Raw genomic sequence first — 12736 nt, forward strand, 5'->3', positions numbered from 1 at the left:
GTAACGTTGTCAAGCTGATAAGCTTTTATTCAGCACACTGGTACATCATGCAAAATATCATCGACTCAAAACTAAGAAATCAATATTCATGCACACATTTTAAAAAATCAACATCATGATGCAAGATGGTCACGAAAACAAATTACACGGATATGATGCATGGAATCTTGACCATAAATACTACATCCTAGAGATGATCATAGAGGTGGGTGGATGGAAGGAAAGGAGAGGGGGGAAATCAACACAAACACTTAAAGAGTATCATGGATAATTACTACAGTGGTGGGATAAGCTCCCCCTAGTTTACTGGGTAGTTGGTACATTCCTGCTTCTCAACATGGTACACTGGTGCAAATGTCATCGCAATACAGCACATCATACAGGTCATAAACAAGGAAAAACAACTTCACAGAAAACCTCCATATTAAGAGTTTGTATAATTACTTCAAGTGAGGAAGGGGGGGGGGGGAGTTTAGGGAGGGAGGGAGGGACAGAAGGACAAACACTAGAAGCGAGAGTGTGCGAGATCGGGGAGTCTTTATTCCTCGTCTGAGTCGCGCTCGATGCTGTAAGCCATGAAGAAAGCGTCGGGGCGTGTGGGGACAAGGGGATGGCCTGGACGCACAATCTCAAAACCCAGGAAGCTGAAAGTACGCAGGAGGGATGCTGAGGAGAGACGGGGGGAGAGAGACACGGTCAGTACGTCTGTACAGGTGGACAGATTCGACCCTGGGGGTCCCACACCGCCCGTGTGTGTGTGTGTGTGTGTAGCTCACCTCGGTCGTCTCGGTTCTTGTGGAAGCAGATGAAGACGTGGTCCACCTGAAGCCGCTCCTCTGCAAACTCCAACACCAGCGCAAAGCTGCAGGGAGGGGAGGAACCCTCAGTGAGAAGGGAACTCCAAAAGTTAGCCCTCTCAGACCCGCGCCCTTCCCCTACACTCTCTTTCTCCCAGACACCCGCCCAACACGTCCACCCTCTGCCCCCCCCCACCCCCAGTGATCGAGTGGCGGACTGACCTGTCCTTGCAGCCCTCGGGCAGGGCTCCGGGGGGGATCTCGATGTAGATGCTCCCCCCCTTCAACGCCCCCCTCCACGCGCCGCGCCGCCCCTCCGAGCGCCGAGACTCGAAGAGCAGGAAGCGCACGCGGCTGTTGGGGGGCGGGGCCTCCTCCAGAACCAGCAGCTGAGTATCCTGGAGGGGGGGGGGGGGGGAAGAGGGGTGTACAGACAAGGGAGATGAACAAACAAGAGGTGGATTTCATTCCTTGACTCGTGGCACTGACGCACTAGACGTGGGGCAGACGGCAGCAGGCGGTCTCACTCACAGAGTAGAAGAGCTTGGCTGAGAGATTGCGATCCCGCTGGTCATTCCCTCGCCCACCTGGGATCTTTAATGGTGGGAGAGGGTCATCAGGAGCACCACTGAGGCCCTGGACCCAGGTTACTGACGCTCAGAGGCCCCCGGCAAGGACTACTGGAGCTGCTGCAACACACAAACACACACACAGTGAACTGAGAGACAGGGCTTGGAGGCATCACTGGTAGATCACCCAACACTCCAGACCAGAGTAGACGATGATCAACCTGGATGCACGTGAGCGATTCTAGTCAAACATTGGCCAGGTTAGCAGTATTGTTTATTTACAGCCGGGGTCAAAGCTCAACGTACTCCCTCACTCTCCACCTATGCTTGACAGGCTGGTTGGAGATTACACAGTAACTCCATAGGTAACTGAAGACTTCTGTTACCTATGGAGCACAAACTGGCTGTGTGAGATCTGACTCGTGCGAGCGCTGCGCTCTCTAATCCAACACTCCGACGTTCAGATGACTCATTCACTCATTGTCAAGGAGACGGCGCCTCTGTGACACATTCCACCCCGCGCACCAATCAGAGAAGGGCTCCGTCTCCCACGGCGAGGCAGAGCAGACAGGCAGGTGACATTCCTCCACACACTTGGCAGACCTGCCCCCCTTCCAACGGAAAAATACAGAGAGCCACAGAAGAGAGCCGGGTTGCCACGGGAACAGAACCTCCAGTGTGTGGATCTGGTAGGACCCATCTGGAAGGTTGATTCCGAGTCCACTTAATCACATGAACATTGAGGACTTAAATAGTCCGATGACGGACATAATCCTGTCTGTCCAGACCCGCGTGTTCTCGAGCTCTGACTGGCCATTACTGAGTGTTATCCTGATAGCTAGAAGCCATCCTCGGTGGAGTCTGGGTTGCGTAACAGCATTAGCTATGACTGTGGCTCCTCTCCCAACACTGAAGTGCACCCTGGATGGGGCATTGGAGGAGGGTGTTTGACAGAATAGTGTGGCTAGGACTCTACCGTCCCCGGACTGGAGTAGCTAGGACAGGGCTGTGCTGTCCCTCGAGCTTCTCACAGGAACAACATCCATGAGAGGCCATGTCGCCCGTCTGCCTTCCATCCGGCAGCAGCTCTCTCACACACACCCCGCACTACGTCAGCGCCACTCCCGTGCTATAAGTGGAGCCGGGGTGTGAACGCCGGGGACTCATCGTCGAGTCTCTTGTCAGCGCGCGTGAAGGGATTCACAGGAGGCCTGCTCTGCATAGGGGAACCCAGGCAGGTCCGCAGTCGGAACACAGAGAGGGGGGGAATGGTAAAGAGAACCAGAGGATATTTTATCTCCCCTTGTTATTGGTCAATCACTCGAGCCAGTGTGTCATAGCTGCGATAGCCCCAGTAAATATCTACCAGTGGCCCCTACAGAGGGGTCAAATTCCACCTGCACTTGTTCCAACAACATATTCAACAGCTCTGCGCCATTCACAACATTGTTCCCAATCCCCATAAGCTCAGCACACTCAACGATGAGGAAGAGGCTTAGCTGGCGACAGCTGCCCTCGTCACATGGCAACACAGACTCAAAGCGCTTGCCGAACTAGTGGACCAGAAATGTTCAATGGAAGTGGAGAAAAACAAATTCACCCATGACAAGATATTAAAAATCAAAAAAAGTATACATGTAAAAAATATATATACATACATGTAAATATTAAATAAAAATGTGTTACATTTTTTTATTTTGTTTTTAGAACTCATTGAAGGAATCTGGCATGCTTGTGTCCATAGTTGTCAGTGAAAGACTTCCACACTTTAACGCGGCCTTGCTCATATGGCCAAGCTGTGGAGTTCATCCACAGCTTTGAGACATAATTGAGTCCAACTTATCTGTTGTTTATTAACTCAAGAGGACGAACCAACTAAATTAAGAGTCAACATGATGCCGTGACAGGTAGATAGCTAGTTATGGCAGACAGACTGACCGCGAAAGCATCCACATTATTGGTGTAGACTTACCATGACCCACATTTCCAGAGCTGAACCCCGTTCTCGCATGTAGAAAGTGACCGACTGGTATCAACGATTTACGTTTCTAGAACCATCGATTACATACCTTTGCACAGTAGTCCGTGCATTTGCTTCTAACCAGACGAAAACGGCGCTTCGGTATTTAAAAGTAAAGTTAAAAACCATAGTTAAAGGTGACGGTGTTTTCCACCATCCCATTTCACTCCGATGCGTCGCTGTCAGCGTAAGATTTGTTGACTTAACCGATGCTGCCACTAAAAAGCTAGCTTAATTAAGATGTATGCTACTTAGTGCTAGCTAACGTTAAATTAAATGTATCTAAAAAGTTGTGCGACGACATACACAGTTTTCAAGTACAAATTACGATTCTCGTTTTAAAAGGCACCAAAACATGAATATCCAAATGTTTAGCTACATAGGCCAGTGTTATATAACTAGCTAGCGAGATAGCAATGTAAACACGGACTGAACCGATTTCTCTTACTGTTAGCTAGCACTATTTGGTCTCTAGGCTATACTAGTTAGCTCTAGCTAGGGTAGCAGATACTGCTGTACAGTAGTACTACTGAGCTAGAGCTACATTTTATTTCTGGCCAGCTAGGCCGCGTCAATATCTTAAAACAGAACGTCAGTCTTCTAATTTATGTCAAATTCCAATTGTCACGGGTTAGCTAGAAAGCATATTATAATAGCTTAGTTGACATTCAAATTTAACTATTAAATATGGCCCTTAAATAGTAATCATTTACGTTTTTTACCGTGTCATTAAATCGATACTTCCAGCAAATAGACATATCCCGCGTCACACTGTGCGTATGAGTTAGCTTGCTAGCTAGGCTAGCTTTGTTTCTGATTCTAATTTGATCCCCAAAATCTGTCTAACTTACCTTTCACTTTCCGGTTTATTACAGGTCTGGTTAACTGGCATTTTGGATATGTTTCTCTCTTTTTCTCTGACAAAACAGTGGCTATTTAGTATCGTCTGTAGGTTGGATTTAACCATCCGGCCAACTTCCAAGCCCGCAGATCTCTCTTGCTTCTCCGTTCCAAGTGTTCTCGTGGGCTGCTGGGGGTGCTAGAGGCCACTCACAAAGGAGGGGGAGTGTCCTAAAGCTGTGACGTGAGGTACGTGACAACCTTTGGCTGTGAACACATTTACTGTCTAAAGTTCATTCTAAACTCAGTACCACAGCTTTTCGTGATCTAGTCATTGGGGATAAGTGTGTCAATTTGTGTTTATGCAAAACGTAAGTTATCCTCGCAGTTATTTTTTTTACAGAACTGTTGACATCGTTATCAAGCTTTGCAGAAGCCATTAAAAAAGCATTATCCTTAATACACCAATATATCTGCCAGATCGTCACAATAGTCTAACGTCTTACTAACGCGAATCAGTCGGAAAACATCTTAATGCAATACATGTTTTAACATTCGTGCCATTGTCAAGACTTGGATATGTGCGAGACAATAGCACAAGTATTTAGATTATTTATGATATATAATAAAACATTAAACATATATAACGCTTTTTTAAACACTCAAAGACGCAGGGTAAAATATGTAATAATAATGTATGTGACTTCATCACGAAAACCTGTGATACTACTGGGTTGGTTGTTTTTATTGTTTTCGACAGGCATATGAGTTGCCGCTCTAAGGGTCCTCCTTGAGCCCCTCTACCGTCATCAACAACAAGCAAGCGAGCGGATAGATAAGCTAGGATAGCTGACAAGTGACCAAGGAAGGTCAGAATGGTGGTAAAAATACTAAATAAAGTGGTGGGCGCCAAATATATTTCCGTTTTAAGGACTTGGTAAGTTGGAGAGGAGGGTAGCATGATGTTCGTGTGGGTCCTCGGTATTTGGGGAGTTTTATCGGGTTACAGTTTTGAAAACAAGGTTTCTAAAATCTCCTGTGTCCTTTCGTGACCCACCTTAAGCTACCTTATTAGCTACTTAGACAAGCTAGCTGAGTTATTTTTTGCCAATTAGCTAGTTACTTTACGGTTACAATTTACTGTTTCCAGAGTGTGTGTCTAGAAATGCCAGGTTATTGACAAGCTAGCACACAATCATGTTTACTAGTTTCGGGTCAGTTAGCTGTGTAGTACAGGACAACATTGTCATTGGTCTTTTTTATTTTGGTCTGATCTGTTTTTGATATTAACGCAGTCAGTGAGGGTAAAGTGATGGTTCTTATTGTTCAGTAGTAGTGTGAATTAAAGCCTTAATATGCAGGAACGCTTGAGTGTAAGGTGTGTCTATGAGAACCCCCAATTTTATCACTCAGGTTACCTCGTCACGTTATTCCTAGAAATGTCCGCAAGCTTAAGACCAGCTCAAATACCATCTAACAGAGGTGTAGACTATGATGTGTTTTAATGTCTTTGTCTAATCAACGATCTTGTGTGTTCCAACGCTTCTAATAAACAATGAATCATTGTCTAATGCCTCGTGTTGTTTTAACAAAACATTGTTTTTCCTCCACAGGCTTCCAAACATGGTGTGCTGGGGAACAGTCGGTGGAGTGGCACTGGTCCACTTCACTGACTGGCGACTTGTCCTGGACTGGGTCCCTTATGTCAACGGAAAGTTCAAGAACGACAAATAGAAAGTGACGTTGCCGGTTCGAACGTGAGTGAGAGTAGAGGGAGGTACAGTAGTGTACTGACCGGTCTCTACAAAACATTCCGGTCACCTCCAAGAGAGATCAGTGGAACAGATTCAGAAATGGATATTGCCCAATTAACCTATGTTGTGCCACTAGGTGGCACTGTCTCCAAAAACACTACTAATCTGTCACCTCAAAGAAAGATGATTACATAGGACACAACAGTAAGATTAGTGTGACAGAATCACAAACTGATATTGTATAGTAAAGTGTTTTGTTATATATGAAGTATTACATTACATGTAATACATTACATTACATTACATGATGTAATCTCTAATGGCAGCTGGTTAACACAAACTAGCATATTTAGACAGAAGCGATTTACCCAGGAACCACCTCTACTACCACAAAGGATAAGGGTTCAATTCCAACCTCGGCTATTTACTGCATGTCATCCCCTCGCTCGCCTGCCTTTCCTGTCTCCAACTGTCACTATCAAAACAAATAAAGCCAAGAATACCAACAAAATATACATAATACAACAAACAAAAAAAGTGTGAAGTTGTGCAGTTTTTATCTCCCTACTGCTAATGGACTGTTTCTGCCTGCAGGTGTGTGTTCGGTCGATAGGGATGTCCAGCTTCTCTGCATTGGCTTCAGTGGGATGGCCCAGTGCCAATTCATCCCTTTGACGGAGAGCTTGAAGCTGTTTGCACAGGGGGTTGTTGTGACTCGAAAGGGGGGGTGAGGCTGTTTGGTTTGTGTTATGTAGAATAAAGTCTGTATGAATTAGCACAGTCCTTTTCTTAAACCATCAATATGTTATGTTTGTGATGTGAAAAGATGCGATTTACCCACACGAGTCTTGTCAAACCCACGCCACAATGCTGCCAACTATTCAGAATTCTGGGAGGTGAGGACTGTAAATTAAGCTTATGTGAGCTCTGCAGAACTTTATGATTCATACTTATATTTTCTCTAAATAAATGTGAGTTTATTCAATTATTTCAAAGTCTTGTGTTTTCTGTAATGTCCATTTACACTGTGTACTACCCCCCTCCCTTTCATTCCAATTGTTATGCTAAATAATTATGGTGATTGTTATGTTATGCACTAAATAACAATTCTCAACTTTCACTGCCAGATAAGTTTGACCAGTGACGATGTGTTCCTGTGCTTGTAGTCAAGGCTACCTGACGGTATTGTCTGTAGACACAGAGGTGGACTTCTGTGTGGAAAATTCCCCAATTGATACTCATTAACATCAGCCAAATAGGGTCTGTTGTGATTCTCTGCGCGGATAATGTCTTTCATTTCTGGCATCGAAGGGGGAGGGGAACGACCGAGGAGAGGGGAGAAGGGATTTAACACTACACCGAAAGGGAGAAACCGAGATAGTATAAAATGGACAAAAACGAGTAAGTACTCTTTAAAGGAGTATAGCGGTGTGTCGATTTATATATATGGAATGCCTGTGTCTTGATGTTTGATGTGTCGTTTTGTTGTGCTTTCATACATTTGAGGTTTTTTAATCATCGTTTAGGGGGCACGAGATCGGAGGCGTTCGGTGGTCTCGAGTATCCGCAAATCGACACATATTCCAAATATAGAACTATGTTGACTATTCTAACCGTCAGCGATTTAAAACATGGAATAGTGATTATTTTCCTATAGATTTGTATTAGCCCATGAACAGAATTAGCGATAGTAGGCTATATGTCAGTTGCATTCCCTTCAGTTCAGACACAGATAGATAGGTAGGCTATCTTATTCGGAAGAATGAAATACATTAGTTATTTCATACCGGACGAGTATTAGATGAAATTATTGCATACTTTTCAAATGCCATGTGTAAACCACGCTTCAATCTATCCCTTTGTTCATTCATTAGGGCATATTCTACAATGCCGAATGACAGGGTGCATTGTCGTGATGGAAAACGATATCCACATTTCGGCTAGTCCGTAACATGAAACTTATAGCAAAAAATTTGAACGTTGTTAAAATCGTTCATGGACACCTTTAGAGGGGTCTTTGGCGTGCCATTATCACGCGTTACTGTTGGTGTTACATTGTTGCGACAAACGGGCGTTGAGTCAATGACTTTGATCGGTTTCCAGAATGATAGCAACGATTTACTGTCCTGTGTTTTCGTGGCGGATGTAGCCCTGACTGCCCCCGCGAGGCAGGCAGGTAGTGATTAGGCTATAAGGTTACGGCGGAGGGATATACCCAGCAACGACAAAGAGATGCAATCCTGTAATCCGTAGGAGCGTGCCACTCTCACAGAAAAGTAAAGCCAACAAAACACGGAAAAACTAGACTAATCTTTGATCGTTTTGGAAAACCCAGAGAGAGCAGCAGTTTGTAGACCTCGGTTTAAACTCGCCGGAGAGTTATGGAGAAGAAAAGATGGGAGTGTTCGGCGCTCCCAAAAGGCTGGAAAATGGAAGAAGTAACGAGAAAGTCCGGTTTGTCAGCGGGGAAGAGCGATGTCTATTATTTTAGGTACTAAGAGGCAGACGAGGGGGTGTTGTGTAGGAGTGCAGGCGGCCTTACACGAGGGTTGGTTGGGGCTGGGTTTAGTTTGTGACTTGGGGAGGGGGGTGGACCGGGAGAAGCCGGAGAGGGGATGTTGGACTTCTATTTGCGGAGTTGGAGTATGGCTATCTAGGCCACCTCTCTCACACACATAAACACACACCCTGAATGGTTGGACAATGAGCTTTTTCCCGTAGACTTCACCCACTTTAAACCCGTCCAACGACCGGAATCGAAACATTTCCGCAAATGAGATATATTTGTTCGCTACCCCCTCAAGTAACATGGGCTATATAATTAACAAATAAGCAATTGTATTTGTTCTCGGCGAGGGGAGGCAGGAGAAAAGGTCTGTTGAGTAGTTTGTGCTAGGCCTGCGTGTCCTGCGGGGTAGGAATATTTCATCCTCGAACGTATCGTTTTGTGCAGTCATTTCACCTTTTAGTGAGTAGCCTACAAAGTCTCCAAAGTAGGCTAATGCACATACACATTGAATACAACTTAAAGTTAAAAGAAGACATGTTTCGGTCCCTTCCAGCCACAGCTAAACGATTAAAATTCGATAACTTGTATCAAAACAGAACTTCAGTCTCTACAAGTTGACCGTTTTCAAGCGCGTAGAGTGAGAACAATGTTTCTCTTCTGAAACAATGTATCCAAGCCACGCTGTCTCGTCAAACCGGTCAGAACTGATCTCTGTTGTATACTTAACACGCACATAGTTCACTCATTAAACTCTGTGTGTAGTCGGATGGTTTTCTCGGTGTGACGTGACAACAGTGTTCTGCATGTTGCGTTTTACAACTGTCTGTTGACTTCAACTGGAAGAAACAGTTGTGGAACAGTTGTTGTTATGTGGACTGTGTGTGTGTGTTACAGTGAAACAGTTGTCTAGTTGTGTGTGTGTGTGTGTGTGTGTGTTTGCAGCTGTCATGTTTTGTCATTTCAGCCCTCTCTCGCCCTCTCTCTCGTCTGTGTCCCTCTCTCACTGTGTGTGTTTTCCCCCCCTCTGTCCTCCAGCCCCAGCGGGAAGAAGTTTCGGAGCAAGCCTCAGTTGGCCCGTTACCTGGGCAACCAGATGGACCTCAGCTCATTTGACTTCCGCACGGGGAAGATGCTGATGAGCAAGCTGAACAAGAACCGCCAGCGCCTGCGCTATGACAACAACAACCTCACCAAGGTAGGGAGGGTGGCTATGACAACAACAACCTCCCCAAGGTAGGGGTGTAGGTAGGGTTGTGTGGAGGAGAGATGGATGGAGAGATGGAGACATTGGATATTGGCAGACATTCCACTCCAGATATACTTCCTCTCTGGTTCATTCATGTTCTGATCAACATCTGATGAACTGCACCCTCCAGTAGTCATACAATGTGTGTGTGTGTGCTCACCCAGGGTAAGCCAGACCTGAACACGTCCCTCCCGGTCAGACAGACGGCTTCAATCTTCAAACAGCCCGTCACCAAGGTTACCAACCACCCTAGCAACAAAGTCAAGACGGACCCTCAGAAAGCCGTGGACCAACCCAGACAGGTGACCGTAGCAACCAGACTCCACTTACACATACACACACACATCAGAACACACACACTGATGCATGCAGGCTTAACTCCCCTAGACTCATCAGTTGGAAGCAGAAATATTGATTTGTCTGTGTGTCTGTGTGAAGCTGTTCTGGGAGAGAAAACTGAGTGGTCTGAATGCATATGACATCGCAGAGGAGCTTGTGAAGACCATGGAGCTGCCTAAAGGACTGCAGGGTGAGACTTCTGTCCAGGTTTCTCTCATGCACACCCACACCCACACTGCTAGCTCTCCTGTGAAAGACTGACCCCCCCCCCCCCCCACCACCACCACAGGTGTGGGTCCAGGAAGTGCAGATAAGACCCTGCTGTCAGCCATCGCCAGCGCCCTTCACACGAGCTCGGCCCCCATCACGGGTCAGCTGTCTGCCGCCGTGGAGAAGAACCCGGGGGTGTGGCTTAACACGGCCCAGCCGCTCTGCAGGGCCTTCCTGGTGACCGACGAGGACATCAGGTACACACAGACACACACACACAAACACATTGCCAGACACACAAACACACCCAGTACTGTCTGTTGCACTCATCCCGTCTTTGACGCACTCTCTTGATCTGTCCATTCAGTGTTCCTAAACTGTGTGTGTGTGTGTGTGTGTGTGTGTGTTTGTGTTTGTAGGAAGCAGGAGGAGCTGGTGTTCAGTGTAAGGAAGCGTCTGGAGGAGGCTCTGATGGCGGACATGCTGGCCAGCGTGGAGGAGGCAGCCAGCGACTCAGGCTCCCTGAAGGAGGAGGGCTCCGCTGGGGAAGAAATGGACACTGTATAGCACTGGAGCCTAGCTTCTGGTTCTAGGGCCTGTGTCCTAGTCTGGGCTCCTAGTCCTTGGTCCTAGCCCTGGGTCCTAGCTCTAGTCTTAGTCCTAGTCCTGGGGCTCAGTCCTAGCCTGCCCCATTCCCTCCTCTGGCCTCGCCTGCCTCTCTTCTGCCCCCCGACACCCCACACAACACGTCAGGCCTCTGCCCCAACCTCCACCCAATCCATAAAGCCCGCTGGTAGGGCCCCACCCACAGGCCCTGGCGTTAGATAAGGACTGGTCGAGTCGTTCTCCAGCCAACCAATCACAGAGAGGATCAGCTGACCAAGGTCTGTCAGCAACGGAATGTCAGAGAGGGAGAGAGAAAGAGAGAGCACTTTCCTACTGGGGGGGAGGGGGGGTCCATTCAGTGTTCAATAATGTATTTTTTTAAATTGGGAGTTTTTATTATGAATCCGTATTGGTAGCGAGACAATGTTGTTTCCCCTCTTCCTCTCTCCCGCCCCCCCCCCCCTCCCCCCACCCCCGTGTTAAAGACAGATGAATCTGTGTGTGTCCTCCATGCTTTCCAGCTTCCAGTCATGAATCCCCAGTGTTACTGCACCTCTCCCTCCACCCCCCCCACCCCCAGGACCAATCAGGGACCATGGTGTTGGTGCTAATGGCTCAGGCTGGGACTGGGGGCGTGTTCTGGGGAGGGTGGAGTCTCTCCAAGCCACTCCCACTCTCCTCCCAGACGCGCCCCAGCTGTTTGTGTCACGTCTGAGTAATAGTTATTACCTCTAAGTTAACGTCATCTTCTGTTATAAGGCCTCAAAATGTGTAATGCCGTATAATGCAGTATCATGTTTTTAATGGTTGTAATGCATCATAATGTGCTATAAAGCATTTTAGTGTCTCAATCTGTTAATGCATCATAAGGTGCTATGATGCATTACAATGCATTAGTTAGGTGTGGATGGTGTATCGGAATGTTATCTGTTATGTAATACATTTTAATGAGTTTGTGCGTATGATGCGTTGTACTCCACTATATGGTGTCATAACGGGTGCAGAAGTCAAAGGTGAAACATGGCTGCTTTGTGTTTTAAATTTTTACGTGTTTTTCATGCTACCAATCACACACACACACACGTCCACACACACAACACACACTTTAGTCATTGTCTGACAGACGGTAGAGGTCGGTGTCGCTCCGCTGGTCTCAGGCAGAGTCGGTGTAGTTGACGTGGGACACAGAGTGTGATTTGAGAGTGTAGGGTATGTTTCCAGGACAGGAAGTTGTTTTGTACATAATCCCCCCCTCCTCCTGGAGGATGATCCCATCGAGGACGTCCTCCTCCGCTCCCTGCTGAGATCCGTTTGATCGTGTTGATAATAAAGTGAGTGGTTGCGTCACAGTTCTGCTGCTGCGTCCTTCCTGCTGTCCTCAGGTGGTTGCTGCCGCCGGTGTTGTAGATGCTGGGATGTCCTCCTCTTCATCCTCCTCTTCTTCATCCTCCTCTTCTTCATCCTCCTCCTCTTCTTCATCCTCCTCTTCATCCTCTTCTTCATCCTCCTCCTCTTCATCCTCCTCTTCTTCATCCTCCTCTTCTTCTTCATCCTCCTCTTCATCCTCCTCTTCTTCATCCCCCTCTTCTTCATCCTCCTCTTCCTGAAAGTTAACCGTTAACCTGCCGAGCAGCACCCGCCGTGCCTCCCTGGGTGACAGAACAAAGTACACACTCACGCGCTCACATACCAGAGGGAGAGTGTAGGAGGGGACACACCTAACAGTGGGATAGTGTAGGACACACACTGTCACCGACTAGAGGGTTACTGCCGACACACACTGTCACCGACTAGAGGGTTACTGCCGACACACACTGTCACCGACTAGAGGGTTACTGCCGACACA

The 12736-nt window shown here is 47.1% G+C and overlaps 3 protein-coding genes across 4 annotated transcripts; 2 read left to right on the forward strand and 1 right to left on the reverse strand.

The window, feature by feature from the left end:
• Position 1: 1 nt before the first annotated feature.
• oaz1a (ornithine decarboxylase antizyme 1a) lies at positions 2 to 4420 on the reverse strand. Its single transcript, XM_084692567.1, is given in 6 exon segments — positions 2 to 666; positions 777 to 862; positions 1020 to 1195; positions 1329 to 1415; positions 1417 to 1486; positions 4238 to 4420. Coding segments are annotated over 6 exon segments (663 nt in total). The 5' UTR covers positions 4354 to 4420; the 3' UTR covers positions 2 to 538.
• A 74-nt stretch (positions 4421 to 4494) lies between these two features.
• Positions 4495 to 6968, forward strand: LOC146221222 (cytochrome b-c1 complex subunit 10-like). The gene is made up of 4 exons (XM_084692568.1): positions 4495 to 4597; positions 4987 to 5163; positions 5840 to 5983; positions 6575 to 6968. Exons 2-3 carry the CDS (start codon positions 5102 to 5104, stop codon positions 5958 to 5960), a joined length of 183 nt encoding a protein of 60 aa, XP_084548694.1. The 5' UTR covers positions 4495 to 4597; positions 4987 to 5101; the 3' UTR covers positions 5961 to 5983; positions 6575 to 6968.
• Positions 6969 to 7290: 322 nt separating this feature from the next.
• mbd3b (methyl-CpG binding domain protein 3b) lies at positions 7291 to 12239 on the forward strand. 2 transcript variants are annotated; one of them, XM_084692566.1, is made up of 6 exons: positions 7291 to 7381; positions 9525 to 9684; positions 9900 to 10037; positions 10174 to 10264; positions 10364 to 10541; positions 10704 to 12239. In XM_084692566.1, exons 1-6 carry the CDS (start codon positions 7368 to 7370, stop codon positions 10849 to 10851), a joined length of 729 nt encoding a protein of 242 aa, XP_084548692.1. In that variant the 5' UTR covers positions 7291 to 7367; the 3' UTR covers positions 10852 to 12239. The 2 variants fall into 2 exon arrangements, with proteins under 2 accessions (XP_084548692.1, XP_084548691.1); XM_084692565.1 differs by lacking the exon at positions 7291 to 7381 and adding an exon at positions 8209 to 8471.
• Positions 12240 to 12736: the final 497 nt, after the last annotated feature.

Source organism: Hypomesus nipponensis, chromosome 26, assembly GCF_054491055.1.
Source record: "Hypomesus nipponensis isolate SF chromosome 26, ASM5449105v1, whole genome shotgun sequence".
Taxonomy (NCBI): domain Eukaryota; kingdom Metazoa; phylum Chordata; class Actinopteri; order Osmeriformes; family Osmeridae; genus Hypomesus; species Hypomesus nipponensis.

What these genes read in the sequence shown, in the direction of transcription:
- LOC146221222 (XM_084692568.1), top strand. Translation starts at nt 5,102, where the DNA reads ATGGTGGTAAAAATACTAAATAAAGTGGTGGGCGCCAAATATATTTCC. An exon ending in ATTTCCGTTTTAAGGACTTG is followed by an intron (nt 5,164 to 5,839) that starts GTAAGTTGGAGA and finishes TTTCCTCCACAG; the next exon opens with GCTTCCAAACATGGTGTGCT.
- mbd3b (XM_084692565.1), top strand. Translation starts at nt 8,362, where the DNA reads ATGGAGAAGAAAAGATGGGAGTGTTCGGCGCTCCCAAAAGGCTGGAAA. An exon ending in ACAACAACAACCTCACCAAG is followed by an intron (nt 9,685 to 9,899) that starts GTAGGGAGGGTG and finishes GTGCTCACCCAG; the next exon opens with GGTAAGCCAGACCTGAACAC. An exon ending in GTGACCGACGAGGACATCAG is followed by an intron (nt 10,542 to 10,703) that starts GTACACACAGAC and finishes TTGTGTTTGTAG; the next exon opens with GAAGCAGGAGGAGCTGGTGT.